At 50.8% G+C, this 16,865-nt stretch overlaps 1 protein-coding gene across 2 annotated transcripts in view; it reads left to right on the top strand.

Annotated features, from left to right (window-relative positions):
• Positions 1-16,865, top strand: part of FMNL2 (formin like 2) — a 194,968-nt gene that overhangs the window by 109,460 nt on the left and 68,643 nt on the right. For both annotated transcript variants that reach the window (XM_054177567.1, XM_054177575.1), the window contains exons 3-5: positions 6,360-6,440; positions 10,786-10,862; positions 12,013-12,096. In XM_054177567.1, coding sequence (XP_054033542.1) covers positions 6,360-6,440; positions 10,786-10,862; positions 12,013-12,096 — 242 coding nt within the window. The remainder of the gene's footprint in view (positions 1-6,359; positions 6,441-10,785; positions 10,863-12,012; positions 12,097-16,865) is intronic.

Genomic DNA, 16,865 nt, shown 5'->3' with positions numbered 1-16,865 from the left:
GGGCAGCATGGAGCTCACCAGGGTGATAATAGGATTCTCCAGCAGCCTCCTGGGTGAAGATGAGGAGAAAGTTGTTTGGTGTGAGGGTGCTGGAGGCCTGGAGCAGGCTGCCCAGAGAGGTTGTGGAGTCTGCTTCGCTGGGGAGCTTCCAAACCCAGCTGGCCATGGTGCTGCTGTGGGTGCCCTGGTGTAGCAGGGGGCTGGAGTGGATGATCTCCAGAGGTGCCTTCTAAGCCCCACCATGCTGGGATTCTGTGAAGAGTTCTTGTGGAGCCTCATTAGCCTGGAACTGCACTGTGAGGAGGACCTGGCTCCTGACATACCTGCAGTGTGCAGATGGGGTTGGAAGCTCTCCAGAGAAGGAGACTCCACAGCCTCTCTGGGCAGCCTGCTCCAGGCCTCCAGCACCCTCACACCAGAAATATTTCTCCTTCAAATGGAACCTCCTGGGTTCCACTTTGTGCCCCCTGCCCCTTGTCCTGTCCCTGGGCACCACTGACAAGAGTCTGCCCCCAGCCTCCTGCCCCCCACAGCTCCTTTATCTCTTGCTGAGCATTGCTCAGATCCCCTCTGGTGCTGCGGCTCACCAGCCCCAGGGCTCTCAGCCTTTGCTCCTCACAGAGCTGTTCTTGCACTTATTCCTCCTTTTCTTGGAGGCTCTCTCTTGCAGATGTAGCTCTGCTATGTTTAGCCTAATCCTCCAGAGAAGCTATTTTACCCTTTCTGGATTTATTTCTCTTCCTAACTAATCAGCCATCATCTGCTGACGTGATGGGAGCTTTGCCTAGCTGCCACTTCTAATACTCTGAAGTCTTCCCAATGAAATGCTTGAGGAGGCTCAGGGAGCACATTGAGCAGGCTGGGCTGGAGATCCTGTGTGGTATTGTTTGTTTTCTTAAAGCCTAGCTGGTAATTATGGATTTATGCAATGATCTGCACTGCAACTCCATTACCAAATGATGCTGTGCAGAGGAATTATTTGGGGTTGAAAGAGTCTAAAGACATTATCCATGAACAGCAGATACCAGCAATGCTCTTCCCTGACTAGTAACCAAGAACCACTTGTGGTGAGCATCTGCTAGTCCTGGAAACATTTTGATCAACCCTAAAAGTGTTTTGTTTTGTTGGTTGCTGTTTTTTCCCTGCTCTGGAAAGCCAGGAGGGACTAGCCTGTAAGGTAGCCCTTTCCTTGCTATGAGGAAGCCAAGAAGATGATCAGAGGGTTGTACAAGGACAGGCTGGGACAGTTTGGGCTCAAAGAGAAGGCTCCAGAAAGAGCTGTGTTTGAAGATCTGAAGGGGGTCTGACAGGAAGGCTAGGGAGGGACCCCTTGTCCTTTCACTGCAGACCCTGCTCAAAAGTCTGCTCACAGCTTTCTGATCAGCCCCTTGAAGCACTGCAAGGCCACCAGAAGGTCTCCCTGCAGCCTTCTCTTCTCCACGCTGAACAAGCCCAACTCTCTCAGCCTGGCCTCACAGCAGAGGGCTTGCAGCCCTTTGGTCCTACTTGAGAGCCATGTCTGAGGCACTGCTGCTCCCTTAGATACCACCCATCAATATGGAGTTAAAAGCTCCTGCTTCTCCTGCCTCCTCCTCCTCTGCTCTTCTGGCAGCCCAGCATCCCTCACTGGCCAAAGCTGCCTTCACAGTTTGGATTCACACAGCGAGGGTTTTAGCACCAAGGAGGAGGTTGGGGATTTTTAAACCACACACATACAAAGTTTTAAACCTCTGTTTGAGTCTCCAAACTTCACCAAGCACACAAGTGTAAGAATCCAGTGGGTGACATCAGGCCTGGGACTCGGTGGCTTCCCCTCCCAGTCGCCCCCGGACTGGGTTGTTCAGACACAACAAAGCTAATAAATCCCAGTGAAATCCATTTTATCTCCAGGACATGACTCACAGAGCACCAGCACTGGCTACAGCCCTCACAGGAGAGAGGCTCAGACCAGCAATCACTCGACCCTGCCTTTGTCAGCCACCTCCAGAGCAAACCAACTGCGTTGCCCAAGGACAAAAGGCCCTTTCTCGTGGCAAAAGGCACAGAGGAGTGATGCTGCAAGCCAGAACCACAGACACAGGGAGAGAAGCTTGAGAAGAGAAGGGTCCTGGTCCTCAGCACCTCCCTTTCTTGTCATAAATAATAAGAATTCAGGGGAAAAAAACCACAACACTGCTCCTCTGCTGCTTTTACCAGCAATCTCCCAGACTCCCAGCATGGTGGGGCTTGGAAAGGACCTCTGGAGAACATCCTCTCCAACCCCCCTGCTACACCAGGGGCACCCACAGCAGCTTGCCCAGCAGCACAATGGCCACCTGGGGTTGGAAGCTCTCCAGAGAAGGAGACTCCACAGCCTCTCTGGGCAGCCTGCTCCAGGCCTCCAGCACCCTCACACCAAACAACTTCCTCCTCATCTTCACAGAACCACAGAATCAATAAGGTTGGAAAAGACCTCAGAGATCATCAAGTCCAACTTATCACCCAACACCTCATGACTAACTAAACCATGGCTTCAAGTGCCACATCCAATCCCCTCTTGAACACCTCCAGGGATGGGGACTCCACCACCTCCCTGGGCAGCACATTCCAATGGCCAGTCTCTCTTGCTGGGAAGAACTTTCTCCTCACCTCCAGCCTAAACCTCCCCTGGCACAGCTTGAGACTGTGTCCTCTTGTTCTGGTGCTGGTTGTCTGGGGGAAGAGACCAACCCCCACCTGGCTACAACCTCCCTTCAGGTAGTTGTAGAGAGCAGTAAGGTCTCCCCTGAGCCTTCTCTTCTCCAGGCTAAGCAACCCCAGCTCCCTCAGCCTCTCCTCACAGGGCTGTGCTCCAGACCCCTCCCCAGCTTTGTTGCCCTTCTCTGGACACATTCAAGTGTCTCAATGTCCTTCTTAAACTGAGGGGCCCAGAACTAGACAAGTTCCAGATGGAGCCTCCTGGGTTCCAGTTTGTGCCCATTGCCCCTTGTCTTGTCTTTGGGTACCACTGACAAGAGTCTGGCCCCAGCCTCCTGCCCTCCACCCCTTAGGTATTGGTAAGGATGGAGCAGGACAGACACCCTTGGTGTCACTTTGGCCAAAGAGGAGCTGGCAACCAAGAACTTTTGATTTGCTGGTTTTGAGATTTACAGATTGCATCAGGTTGGAAGGGACCCTCAAAGGTCATCTTGCCCAAAGCCCCTGCAGTCAGCAGGGACACCTCCAAGTCCATCAGGCTGCCCAGGGCCACATTAAAGCTGATCTTTAACGTCTCCAGGGACAAGGCCTCAACCACATCCCTGGGCAACCTATTGCAGTAGTTTACTACTCTCAATGTGAAGAACTTCCTCCTTAGGTAACCAGGAGATGCCAATTCCCAGGCCTGTGTTTGCCCCAAGCATGTGAGGCTGCATGGAAGCCCAATCCAGTTGTAGAAGAGCAAAGCCCTGTCTGCTGCCTGCCTTGCAGAGCTCTCTGCAGGGGCTGCTTCACCACGGGGCAGCTCTTTTAGTTCACTTCTTTTTTCCCCTTGCTGACCACAGTGAGATACTTCTTCTTTTACAGCAGGCTAATAACAGGAACAAGGTGTTTTGCTGGGGTTTTTTTTTTTTGGTGTCCAGACATGATGTCCTGGTAACTGGGCAGGAGTCTCCTATTCATTAGGAAAGAACTTGCAGATAATGGAGTCACAATTGCATCCTGACCTCATAAACAGGGAGGTTTCAGATAACTCTGGATGAAATGTGAAATTTCAGGAGGAAATTGTTCTGAGATCTTTCCTCAAGGGAAAGGGCTGGAAGAGCTGAAAAGTCTTCCCAGATACAAATAGTCTCAGAGTGTTGGGTAATGCTCTTAACAGGTTTGGACACGGCATGCTCCTCGCACAACAGCTCCCGTTTCGGGGCAGCTGTTGGAGGCTACAGTTCAAGCTGGCTGTGGAATGGGTAAAGCAAGCAGAGATCACAGCATCAGAGAGTTGTTTGGCTTGGAAAAGCCCTCTAAGATCATGGAGTCCAACCAGCAACCCAACACCACCATGGTCATTAAACCATGGCTCCAAGTGCCATGGCCACAGGTTTCTTGAACACCTCCAGGGATGGAGACTCCACCACCTCCCTGGGCAGCCTGTTCCAGTGCCTGACCACTCTTGTCATCAAAGTGTTGGTGCTGGTGTTCTGAGTGCTTGCTCCCTACCTCTCTGGCTTCCCCTAGGAGGCCTTCAAGGAAGAGGAGAATAGCAAACCCAGTAAACCTTTTGCCCATCCTGGAGAGGGCCAAGTTGTGGTCATCCTGGGTTGAGTGTTGGCAGAGCTCCGGGTATCAGTGTTTCTCGATCACCTCCAGGGACAGTGACTCCACCACCTCCCCAGGCAGCCTGTTCCAATGCCTGACTAACATCAAGCAGCTCTCACAGCACAAACTTTACAGACCATGCTGGAGGTCCCTCAGCTCTGCCCTCCTGCTGAAGGAAACTCTCCAAGTGTTGGGAGCTGTGGGTGGCTGGGAGGAACTCAACCATCAGTGTTCTCCCCATCCAAGTACTGCTGGCAGAAAATGGTGCAGGGAACTGATCCCTAGTGTGTTAGTGCTCAAGATGACAGTAAGTTTTTGATCTGTGTGGAGAGTAGACAGGCTCTGCAGAGGGTCTGGCCAGGCTGGATCCATGGGCCAAAGCCAGTGGGATGAGGTTCAACAAGGCCAAGTGCTGGGTCCTGCACTTAGCTCACAACAAGCCAATGAATGCTCCAGGCTTGGGGCAGAGTGGCTGGAAACTGCCCAGCAGAAAAGGACTTTGGAGTATTGATCAGTGGCTGGCTGAAGATGAGCCAGCAGTGTGCCCAGGTGGCCAAGAAGGCCACTAGCATCCTGGCCTGGATCAGCAATGGTGTGGCCAGCAGGACCAGGGAGATTGTCACCCCTGTACTGGGCACTGGTGAGGCCACACTTTGAATACTGGGTTCAGATTTGGGTCCCACACTTCAAGAAGGACATGGAGAGGCTGGAGCAGGTCCAGAGAAGGGCAGCATAGCTGGGGAAGGGTCTGGAGAACAGAGCTGGTGAGGAGCAGCTGAGGGAGCTGGGGGTGCTCAGCCTGGAGATGAGGAGGCTGAAGAGAGAGCTCATTGCTGTCTACAGCTCCCTGAAAGGAGGCTGGAGCCAGGTGGGGGTTGGTCTATTCTCCCAAGGAACAAGTATGAGAGGAAATGACCTCAAGATGCACCAGGGGAGGCTTATGTTGGACATCAAAAGTAACTTTTTCCCTGAATGGGTTCTCCAACCCTGCAACAAGCACTCCAGGGAGGTGATTGAATTCCCATCCCTGTTGGTGTTTTAAGAGGCAGAGGTGTGGTGCTGAGGGCTGTGGTTTAGCAGCAGCCTTGGTAGACTTAGAGAATTGTTGGACTCAGTAGAATAGAATACAATAGAAAAAATAGGATAGAATTAACCAGGTTGGAAAAGACCTTTGAGATCATTGAGTCCAACCTATCACCCAACACCATCTCATCAACTAAACCATGGCACCAAGTGCCTCAGCCAGGCTCTTCCTAAACACCTCCAGGGATGGGGACTCCACCACCTCCCTGGGCAGCACATTCCAATGGCCAATCTCTCTTGCTGGGAAGAACTTCTTCCTAACATCCAGCCTAAACCTCCCCTGGCACAGCTTGAGACTGTGTCCTCTTGTTCTGGTGCTGGTTGCCTGGGAGAAGAGACCAACCCCCACCTGGCTACAGCCTCCCTTCAGGGAGTTGTAGAGAACAAGAAGGTCTCCCCTGAGCCTCCTCTTCTGCAGGCTAAGCAACCCCAGCTCCCTCAGCCTCTCCTCCCAGGGCTGTGCTCCAGACCCCTCCCCAGCTTTGTTGCCCTTCTCTGGACACCTTCCAGCAACTCAACATCTCTCCTAAAAACAATCTTCAGTGATCAATGATCTTAAAGATCTTTTCCAACCAAAATGTCCCTGTGATTCTAAGCATTTTAGGGTTGTTCCAAGTAACAAATGAGATGCCTTGGCTTTTGTGGTGATGACTTTCCACCCAGCATGGACACATCTGCTCTTCCAAGACTTCCCTTTCAGTTCCCTTGGCTATCAGAAGCCTTGCTGCTGCAGATGTGTGTGTTTGTCTGTGTAACTAAATCCCAGCCTCATCCTTGAATATGCTCAGGCCTATTTTTAATGCACCCTATATAAATATCAAATTGGGGGAGTATTAAGGTAGATTTAAATCCATGTTATTTGCATGCATGTTGTGTGGGCATGGATTATTCATTTATGAGCATAAGGTGTGTACATCTGAACCCATCTTCCAGGCTGGTTAAATGGGTGTGCATGCATTTAGATGTTGTGAAATGGCTGATGTTTGCTCTTGTATCCCTTGCAGGAAAGATTTCAAGTGAAGAATCCTCCTCACACCTACATCCAGAAGTTGAAGGGCTATCTGGACCCAGCTGTAACCAGGAAGGTGAGGAGCATCCTGTTTCCTCTCACCCATCCCTTGTTTCTCACTGAGGATGGTCCCAGGGTCCGGGTTCCTTCCTGCCTTTGTGTGCAAGGTGCCATAAAAGCCTCCAAGCAGAGTCTCAGAGATGTGGCAGACTGCAGAGAGAAGCAAAGAGAAGCTGGAAGGAGGCTGTGGCCATCACAGCTGGGGAAGAAGAGATGTTGCAATCAAACTTTCATGTCTTTAATGTTTTTTTCTTCTCTTTCATATCTTTGTGTTCTCTTTTATACCTTTGTCTTTCCTTCCATACCTTTGCCTTCTCTTCCATACCTTTGCCTTCTCTTCCATACCTTTGCCTTCTCTTCCATACCTTTGCCTTCTCTTCCATACCTTTACCTTCTCTTCCACACCTTTACCTTCTCTTCCACACCTTTACCTTCTCTTCCATACCTTTACCTTCTCTTCCATACCTTTACATTCTCTTCCATACCTTGATCTTCTCTTCCATACCTTTACCTTCTCTTCCATACCTTTACCTTCTCTTCCATACCTTGATCTTCTCTTCCATACCTTTACCTTCTCTTCCATACCTTTACCTTCTCATCCATACCTTGATCTTCTCTTCCATACCTTTACCTTCTCTTCCATACCTTTACCTTCTCTTCCATACCTTGATCTTCTCTTCCATACCTTTACCTTCTCTTCCATACCTTTACCTTCTCTTCCATACCTTGATCTTCTCTTCCATACCTTTACCTTCTCTTCCATACCTTTACCTTCTCATCCATACCTTGATCTTCTCTTCCATACCTTTACCTTCTCTTCCATACCTTTACCTTCTCATCCATACCTTTACCTTCTCTTCCATACCTTTACCTTCTCATCCATACCTTGATCTTCTCTTCCATACCTTTACCTTCTCTTCCATACCTTTACCTTCCCTTTCTTATCTTTATCACTGATGTGGATGAGGAGATTGAGAAGCCCTCAGTAAGTCTGCAGCTGATGCTGAATTGGATGGCAGTATTGATCTGATGGAGGGGAGCAAGGCTCTGCAGAGACACCTGGCCAGCTTAGATCCATGGGCCAAAGCCAGTGGGATGAGGTTCAACAAGGCCAAGTGCTGGGTCCTGCACTTGGGTCACAACAACCCCAGGAATGCTCCAGGCTTGGGGCAGAGTGGCTGGAAACTGCCCAGGGGAGAAGGACCTTGGGGTGTTGGTTGGCAGTGCCTGAAGATGAGCCAGGCTGTGCCCAGGTGGCCAAGTGGGCCACCAGCATCCTGGCCTGAATCAGCAATGGTGTGGCCAGCAGGACTGGGGAAATGATTGTCTCCCTTTACTGGGCAGTGGTGAGGCCACACCTTGAGGACTGGGTTCAGTTTTGGGCCTCTGACTCCAAGAAAGACACTGAAGGGCTGTAGGAGATTCAGAGAAGGGCAGCAAAGCTGGAGAAGGGTCTGGAGAACAGGGCTGGTGAGGAGCAGCTGAGGGAACTAGGGGTGTTCAGCCTGGAGAAGAGGAGGCTCAGTGAGCTGAGCTGTCAGGCTGGTTGCCACGTGGAGTTGAAGCAACCCTCTGTCTGATGGCACTTTCCTCACCATGTGAAGAGGGTGTTGATGTTTTGAGTCCTGTTCTCTGGGCAGTTGTGTGACAGGAGTTGAGTTCAGCTGGCACAGTTCACCTCTCACTTGCAGGCTCCTCTGAGGGCTCAGGGTTGTGAAGAAAAGAAGTAACCTGGGGTGTGTTTAGGTGGCAGAGCCTGGATGTTAGGAACAAGTTCTTTACCATGAGGGTAGTGGAACACTGGAATAGGTTTTCTGGGGAGGTTGTTGAGGCCCCATCCCTGGAGGTATTCAGGGTGAGGCTTGACAGGGCTCTGGGCAGCCTGATCTAGTTGAGGATATCCCTGCTGATGCAGAGAGGGTTGGACCGGATGATCTTTGGAGGTCCCTTCCAACCCAGACCATTCTGTGACTCTCTGATCCATCCTTCTCCATATTATTTTGTCCAAAATAGTTGGATAATAACTCAGGCACTCCAGTTGGTCTTTCACATAGTCATCACAGAATGATAGGGCTTGGAAGGGGCTTCTAGTCCAACCTCTCTGTCAGAGCAGGTTCACCCAGAGCAGGTTGCACAGGACCGAGTCCAGGTGGGTTTTGAGTGACTTCAGAGAAAGAGACTCTCTGGGCAGCCTGCTCCAGTGCTCCACTACCCTTAAACTAGAGATGTTCCTCCTCATGTTTAGATGGAACTTCTTATGGCCTGGTTTCTGCTTGTTAACCCTTGTCCTGTCACTGAGCACCACTGGAAAGAGACTGGTCCCATCCTCCTGGCACCCACCCTTTAGCTCTGGCTGAGCACTGAGAAGATCACCTCTCAGTCTTCTCTTTTCCAGGCTAAAAAGCCCCAGGCCCCTCAGCCTTTCTTCATAAGGGCATATCAAGCATCTCTGTTTGTGTCTTCTCCCCAAGGATGTATTTGTGGCTTGTCTCTGACGTTTTTTCACCACTCTGCTGGGCTTAGAAACAGCCTCCAGGCTTTCAGCCTGGCGGGGAGCCTCCATCCTGTCCAGAGGACCATCACTGAACCTTTGGTATTTAACCACAGCTCCAAGGTCCTGTGCTGATAGTTCTAACAGCCCTCAGAAAACCCACCCCAACATGGCAGTGAGAGCACAGCAGATCCTGCTGCTGGCTGGCTCTGCCTTGCCCTGGACAACGACCCCTTTGTGCTTCTCTACAATGAGCTGAGGTTGGTGCCCCGCAGTAAAAGACGGATCCTGACACGGAGCTTCCAGGCCGGGGCCAGCTCCAGCCCCAGCCCCAGCAGAGGTTCACCTCCATCCTTGCTTCTAGCTTCTTGTCTTCAAGGCTGCAGTAATGTCTTCTGACAGTGCTTCTCTTGTTGGGGGCTCTGACAAGGAGGAGGAAACCATTTAGTAGGAAACCTTTCGATTTGCCTGTAGCCGATTGCAACGTCGCGGAGGTTTTTAAACAAGAGCAGTGAACAGAAGCCTTTGTGTTCTTCTCCTGGAGGGTTTGGAAATGCCTTTAGCATTTGGCTTTGCTCCGTGGGCTCACATTGAAGCCTTTCTTAGCCTAATACCACTCAAAGAGTCCCATGACAAATGACAAAAGCACAGGAACCTAAAAATAACTCCACGGAGTTCCTCTCTTTGGGGTTGTGTTATTCCGCAGCACCAGCAGCTCCTTGTGAAGGGGCTTCCTCCACCACAGGTTTGGTTATTCCCCACAAAACTGGGGCAGGGCTTTTTTTGGTGTGGGTGTAAAGTCTCCAAAGCAAGGTTAAAGCACCAGGCTGAGATGAAAGCCCTGGCAGTTTCCTTCTCAATGGAGAGCTTGATCCTCAAAACGGAGCTGGTATTGTCGAGCCTGTATTCTCTGCAGGCTTTGAATTTTCTTGATCCTGGAAGCTCCAAGATGTGCATGGGAACAGAAGTTGCCTTCCTGAGTGTGTTTTCTTGGGCTGCTGGACACTGGGTGTTGCATTCCTCAGGAGTTAGAGGGGTTCTCAGTTTCTGCAGACTCACACAGATTGCACTGGGTTGGAGGGCACCCTCAGGGCTCATCTCGTGCAGCTCCCCTGCAGTCACCTCTCTCCATCTGCTGGCCACACTGCTGCTGACACAGCCCAGGATGCCAGTGGCCTTCTGGGCTGCAAGTGCCCATTGCTGGCTCATAGAATCATAGAATCAATAAGGTTGGAGAAGACCTCAAGGATTATCAAGTCCAAGCTGTCACTCAGCACCTCATGACTACTAAACCATGGCACCAAGTGCCACGTCCAATCCCCTCTTGAACACCTCCAGGGATGGTGACTCCACCACCTCCCTGGGCAGCACATCCCAATGGCTAACAGCTCTCTCTGGGAAGAACTTTCTCCTCACCTCCAGCCTAAACCTCCCCTGGCACAGCTTGAGACTGTGTCCTCTTGTTCTGGTGCTGGGTGCCTGGGAGAAGAGACCAACCCCCTCCTGGCTACAACCTCCCTTCAGGTAGTTGTAGAGAGCAATGAGGTCTCCCCTGAGCCTCCTCCAGGCTAAACAATCCCAGCTCCCTCTCATGTCCAGCTTCTCATCCATCACCCCCCCCAGGTCCCTGTCTGCAGGGCTGCTCTCAATCTCATCATCCCCCAGCCTGGATTGATATGGAGGATTGTCCCAACCTGGCTTCAGGACCTTGCACTTTTCCTTGGAGTACCTGATGATGTTCTCCTGAGCCCCCTTCTGCAGCCTGCCCAGGTGTTACCTTAGTGTTCCATTTATTCATTCAGCACTCTGTGAGCTGTTGATTAGCATCCTGAGGCTGATCATTTTTTTCCCCCTGCTTACTCAATTACAGAAGTTCAGGAGAAGAGTCCAAGAGTCTACTCAAGTGCTCAGAGAACTGGAGATCTCTTTAAGAACCAATCACATTGGGTAAGAATTGTTCATGGGGGTTTTTTCTTAGCCTTAGATTATGGTTTTCTCTTGGTAGGGGTGGGGGGGTGGAGGTTACTTCTACTGATGGATGCCTTTGGGGAAAAAATCTCTCTTTGCATGTCAAGCAGTGATACCACTTGATTGATGGCTAAAGCCTGAAGGGCTCAGTGAAAGGAGAGCTGGGCATCTCTGGAGAATCATTTTGCTTTAATCTTTTCATGATAGGCTTCACCCACATCCCTCTCTCTGAAAGCTCTGAGGGGATTGCAGTCAACTTCTGCTTGCCCTGAGTCAGTCAAGAGCAGCAGTGAGCCTAGAATAGCAATGGCATTGCAGCTATAAATACATATATATGTATCTTAAAAAAACCCAGAAGCTTTTGTATAGCTTTAACATGAGGCAGCTCATAAAGCCTGCCTGTGACTCATGTTACCAACAGTTTGCTTCCACAAAGCAGGAAGGTCCTCTCCAAAGATTCATCAGAAATGTAGTTTTTGTTGTTGTTTTGGGGTTTTTTTATCAAGCATCTCCATATTTCCACTGGTTCCTGCTTTGGGTCTCAGGACCTGTCCCTGGAGGTGGGACTCTGAGCAAGCTGATCTGTCACAGAAACACAGAATGCCAGGTTGGGAGGGACCCCAAGGAGCACGTCTGGCCCAACCTTTCCAGGGGATGGGGTAGTTGGAAGGAGATGGCCCAGCACCTTGTCAAGCTGGGTCTTAAAAATGATCCAGTCCACTTGGTCTTGGGCTGAAGGCTGGACTGGATGGTCTCAGAGGTCTTTTCCAGCTTGAACAATTCTCTGATTCTGATGGCCTTGCAGTGTTTAAAAGGGTCAGGCGGAAAGCTGGGGACAGGCTTTTGAGCAGGGCCTGTTGTGACAGGACAAGGGGTGATGGGTTGAACTGAAAGAGGGAGATTCAGGCTGGAGAGAAGGAAGAAATGCTTGACACTGAGGGTGGTGAGAGCCTGTCCCAGGTTTTAAAGTCCTTTACATAGTGAAGAATGTCTCTAAAAGTGTTGTTCTCCCGAGTGGGAAGGCAGGGGTTCTCTCAGCAGCGCTGCTGTCCCTGCTGTGGGTCTGTCTCTGGGTCAGCTGACACCATGCCCACGAAGCACTCTGATGTCTTCATGATTTCTCTAACAGATGGGTCAGGGAGTTCCTGAATGAAGAAAACAAAGGCCTGGATGTTCTGGTGGAGTACTTGTCGTTTGCACAGTATGCAGTCACGTAAGTAAGACTTACCTGGTGACCTCTGGGCTTGGGAGGCAGAGCAAGAGCCCTGTCAGGGCAGGTGCTCAGCTTTCCATGCAGCAGAGCTGTCCTGCTTGGGACAATACTGGGTAGAGCAAAGAAAATGGTGATGTTAGCCTAAAACTAATGCATCTTAACCTAATTGTGGCCCTCCAGTATCTGAAGGGGGCTCCAAGAAAGCTGGGGAGGGACTTTTGAGGGTGTCAGGGAGTGATAGGACTGGGGGGATTGGAACAAAATGGACAATGGGTAGATTGAGATTGGATGTGAGGAAGAAGTTGTTCCCCATGAGGATGGTGAGAGACTGGCACAGGTTGCCCAGGGAGGTGGTGGAAGCCTCCTGCCTGGAGGTGTTTGCAGCCAGGCTGGATGTGGCTGTGAGCAACCTGCTGTAGTGTGAGGTGTCCCTGGCCATGGCAGGTGGGTTGGAAGTGGCTGAGCCTTGAGGTCCCTTCCAACCTGAACAATTCTATGATTCTATTATTAACAGAGAAAATAAAGCCTAAATTTAAGCCTTGGGATTAAAGATTGGAGTCCTCAGCACAGCAGACACATGGACCTGATGGAATGGGTCCAGAGGAGGGCCATGAAAATGATCAGGGGGCTGGAACACCTCTGCTGCAAGGACAGGCTGAGGGAGCTGGGGGTGTTCAGCCTGGAGAAGAGGAGGGATAGAATAGAATAGAATAGAATAGAATAGAATAGAATAGAATAGAATAGAATAGAATAGAATAGAATAGACCAGGTTGGAAGAGACCTTCAAGATCATCGTGTCCAACCTATCATCCAACACCACCTAATCAACTAAGGAGGCTCCAGGGAAACCTTAGAGCAGCCTTTGAGTACCTGAAGGGGGCTGCAGGAAGGCTGGAGAGAGACTGTTTGCAAAGGCCTGTGGTGACAGGACAAGGGTCAATGGCTTCAAACTGGGGAAGAGCAGATTTAGATTGGATGTTAGGAGCAAGTTCTGCACCATGAGGGTGGTGGAACACTGGAACAGGTTGCCCAGGGAGGTGACTGAGGCCCCTTCCCTGGGGATATTCAAGGTGAGGCTCAGCAGGGCTCTGGGCAGCCTGATCTAGTTGGGGATGTCCCTGCTGACTGCAGGGGGGGGTTGGGCTGGATGACCTCTGAAGGTCCCTTCCAACCCAAAGCATTCTGTGGTTCTCCTGGCGAGGAAAGCGGTTGGCTTCCTGTGGGGAAGATGCACTGCAAGATAATGGTAGGAACTTGAAGATGATTTAGGAGGTTGGGAAGAGTATAAAAGAAGCTTTTTCAAGCTGACATCTGGTTAATTGGGAGGCAGATTTAGTCATTTAGGTAATAAATCACGAAATGGAGTCTATTAAAACAAATTGGGGGGGGGGATGGGGGGAGGAGGAAATCACCTTCCATTAGTTGACTTGAATTTGAAGTGGATGTTAGGCTGAGGCTCTGTATCTCCACAGGCTTTCACTGAGGGTATTTTAGCAGTGGATTGTTTTCCAGAGGTATGTGGGAAGAAGCAGTAGGTTAAAAGATGCTGTCCTAGGTAGGGACTCAAGCTGGGGAGAGCTGTGTTTTGGTTTTAGAGGAGATGCCATCAGTTGTGTGCATCTCATGGCACAGGGAAATAAAAAAGAGATTTTTGGTGGGGTTGCAATCAGATTAATGAAGGAAAATGATAGGGTTGAAAGTGGAAAAAAGCTGCACAGCAAAAAGCAATGTTTGTGTCAAGACTTTTCTCCCTAACATTGCACAAATGGAGGCAAGTTCCTTGCTGGGTTTTTCTCCCCCTCTCCAACATGGTAAAGATGAGTAATAACCTCAAAAGCTCCGAGGGGAACAAGCAATTCTTGCTTGAAATAGCAGCTTAATGGGCAATGGGTCAAGGAGCAGAGAAAAGCTGTGCTGGTTGTGAGGCTATTTTACACAGGCTGGGTGGTTGGGGAAGGGCAAGGCAGTGAAATGCTCAGTCAAATAGTGATGGAGGAAGCTGAGTTGGGATGGTTGGTGCAGGGCAGCAAGGCAGTGAATGATCAGTCACATAGTGATGGAGGAAACTGAGTTGGGATGGTTGGTGCAGGGCACCAAGGCAGTGAATGCTCAGTCAAATAGTGATGGAGGAAACTGAGTTGGGATGGTTGGTGCAGGGCACCAAGGCAGTGAATGCTCAGTCAAATAGTGATGGAGGAAGCTGAGTTGGGATGGTTGGTGCAGGGCAGCAAGGCAGTGAATGCTCAGTCAAATAGTGATGGAGGAAACTGAGTTGGGATGGTTGGTGCAGGGCAGCAAGGCAGTGAATGCTCAGTCAAATAGTGATGGAGGAAACTGAGTTGGGATGGTTGGTGCAGGGCAGCAAGGCAGTGAAATGCTCAAATAGTGATGGAGGAAACTGAGTTGGGATGGTTGGTGCAGGGCAGCAAGGCAGTGAATGCTCAGTCAAATAGTGATGGAGGAAACTGAGTTGGGATGGTTGGTGCAGGGCAGCAAGGCAGTGAATGCTCAGTCAAATAGTGATGGAGGAAACTGAGTTGGGATGGTTGGTGCAGGGCACCAAGGCAGTGAATGCTCAGTCAAATAGTGATGGAGGAAACTGAGTTGGGATGGTTGGTGCAGGGCAGTAAGGTAGTGAAATGCTCAAATAGTGATGGAGGAAACTGAGTTGGGATGGTTGGTGCAGGGCAGCAAGGCAGTGAAATGCTCAAGTAGTGAGGAAGGAAGCTGAGTTGGGATGGTTGGTGCAGGGCAGCAAGGCAGTGAATGCTCACTCAGTGAGGGAGGAAACTGAGTTGGGATGGTTGGTGCAGGGCAGTAAGGCAGTGAAATGCTCAAATAGTGATGGAGGAAGCTGAGTTGGGATGGTTGGTGCAGGGCAGCAAGGCAGTGAATGCTCAGTCAAATAGTGATGGAGGAAGCTGAGTTGGGATGGTTGGTGCAGGGCAGCAAGGCAGTGAATGCTCAGTCAAATAGTGATGGAGGAAACTGAGTTGAGATGGTTGGTGCAGGGCAGCAAGGCAGTGAATGCTCAGTCAAATAGTGATGGAGGAAACTGAGTTGGGATGGTTGGTGCAGGGCACCAAGGCAGTGAATGCTCAGTCAAATAGTGATGGAGGAAGCTGAGTTGGGATGGTTGGTGCAGGGCACCAAGGCAGTGAATGCTCAGTCAAATAGTGATGGAGGAAACTGAGTTGGGATGGTTGGTGCAGGGCAGCAAGGCAGTGAAATGTTCAAGTAGTGAGGAAGGAAGCTGAGTTGGGATGGTTGGTGCAGGGCAGCAAGGCAGTGAAATGCTCAAGTAGTGATGGAGGAAACTGAGTTGGGATGGTTGGTGCAGGGCAGCAAGGCAGTGAAATGCTCAAGTAGTGATGGAGGAAACTGAGTTGGGATGGTTGGTGCAGGGCAGCAAGGCAGTGAAATGCTCAAGTAGTGATGGAGGAAACTGAGTTGGGATGGTTAGTGCAGGGCAGCAAGGCAGTGAAATGCTCAAGTAGTGAGGGAGGAAACTGAGTTGGGATGGTTAGTGCAGGGCAGCAAGGCAGTGAATGCTCAGTCATGCAGTGATGCAGGAAACTGAGTTAGGACTTCCAACACTTTATTGATTGATTGCAATGAGATGGGGGCAGCTCTTTCCTCCAAGGTTCATCAGCAACACAACCAATGTTGGATTTATTTTATTTAAGAGAGGGAAAAAAAAACCCCAAAGTAGCTCTTTGATTCTTCTGAAACCTTTTGACTGTGTGGTGAGCTGCTCCCATTCTCAGGGTCCAAATGTGCTGCACACACACCTTGAGTTGCAGTGTGATGGAGGTTAGAGCCCACACTGCTTGCTTCCTTAAGTTTACAGTCTTTAGGGACCTCCTAAAATCCCCACTTAAAAGACATGAAGGGACAGAGTGAACCTGTCCCTCATCCACCTGTCTGTGGATGACACCAAACTGGAGTGGCTGATGCCCCATTCAGCCAGGCCTGGGCAGGCTGGAGAAGTGGGTGGAGGGGACCCTCATGGAGTTCAACAAGGGCAAGTGTAGGGTCCTGACCTGAGGAGGAAGAACCACCTGCTCCGGTGCAGGTGAGGGGTGACCTGCTGGGAAGCAGCTCTGGGGAGAAGGACCTCAGAGTGCTGCTGGATGGCAAATTCCCCATGAGCCAGCAATATGCCCACATGGCCAAGAAAGACAATGGTGTCCTGGGGTGCATGAAGAAGAGTATGGGCAGCAGGTCAAGGGATGGGCAGCAGGTCAAGGGAAGTTCTCTTTCTGCTCTGCTCTGCCACAGTCAGGCCGCATCTGGAGTCCTGGGTTCATTTCTGGGCTCCCCAGTTCCAGAGGTACAGGGAACTACTGGAGAGAGTCCAAGTGGAGGCTATGAAGATGTTGAGGGGCCTGGAGCATCTCTGTGAGGAGGAAAGGCTGAGAGCCCTGGGGCTGTGGAGCCTGCAGAAGAGCAGCCCCAGAGGAGATCATCTCAATACTCAACAAGAAATAAGGAAGCTGTAGGGGGCAAGAGGCTGGGGCCAGACTCTTGTCAGTGGTGCCCAGGGCCAGGACAAGGGGCAAGGGGCACAAACTGGAAGCCAGGTTGCATCTGAAGATGAGGAGAAAGTTGTTTGGTGTGAGGGTGCTGGAAGCCTGGAGCAGGCTGCCCAGAGAGGTTGTGGAGCCTCCTTCTCTGGAGAGCTTCCAAAGCCAGCTGGGCATTGTGCTGCTGGGCAAGCTGCTGTGGGTGCCCCTGGTGTAGCAGGGGGGTTGGAGTGGATGATCTCC

Source organism: Dryobates pubescens, chromosome 2 (genome assembly GCF_014839835.1).
Source record: "Dryobates pubescens isolate bDryPub1 chromosome 2, bDryPub1.pri, whole genome shotgun sequence".
In the NCBI taxonomy this organism is placed as follows: Eukaryota; Metazoa; Chordata; class Aves; order Piciformes; family Picidae; genus Dryobates; species Dryobates pubescens.
Note: the sequence above shows the minus strand (reverse complement) of the source record. Positions and strands in the feature narration are given on the sequence as shown.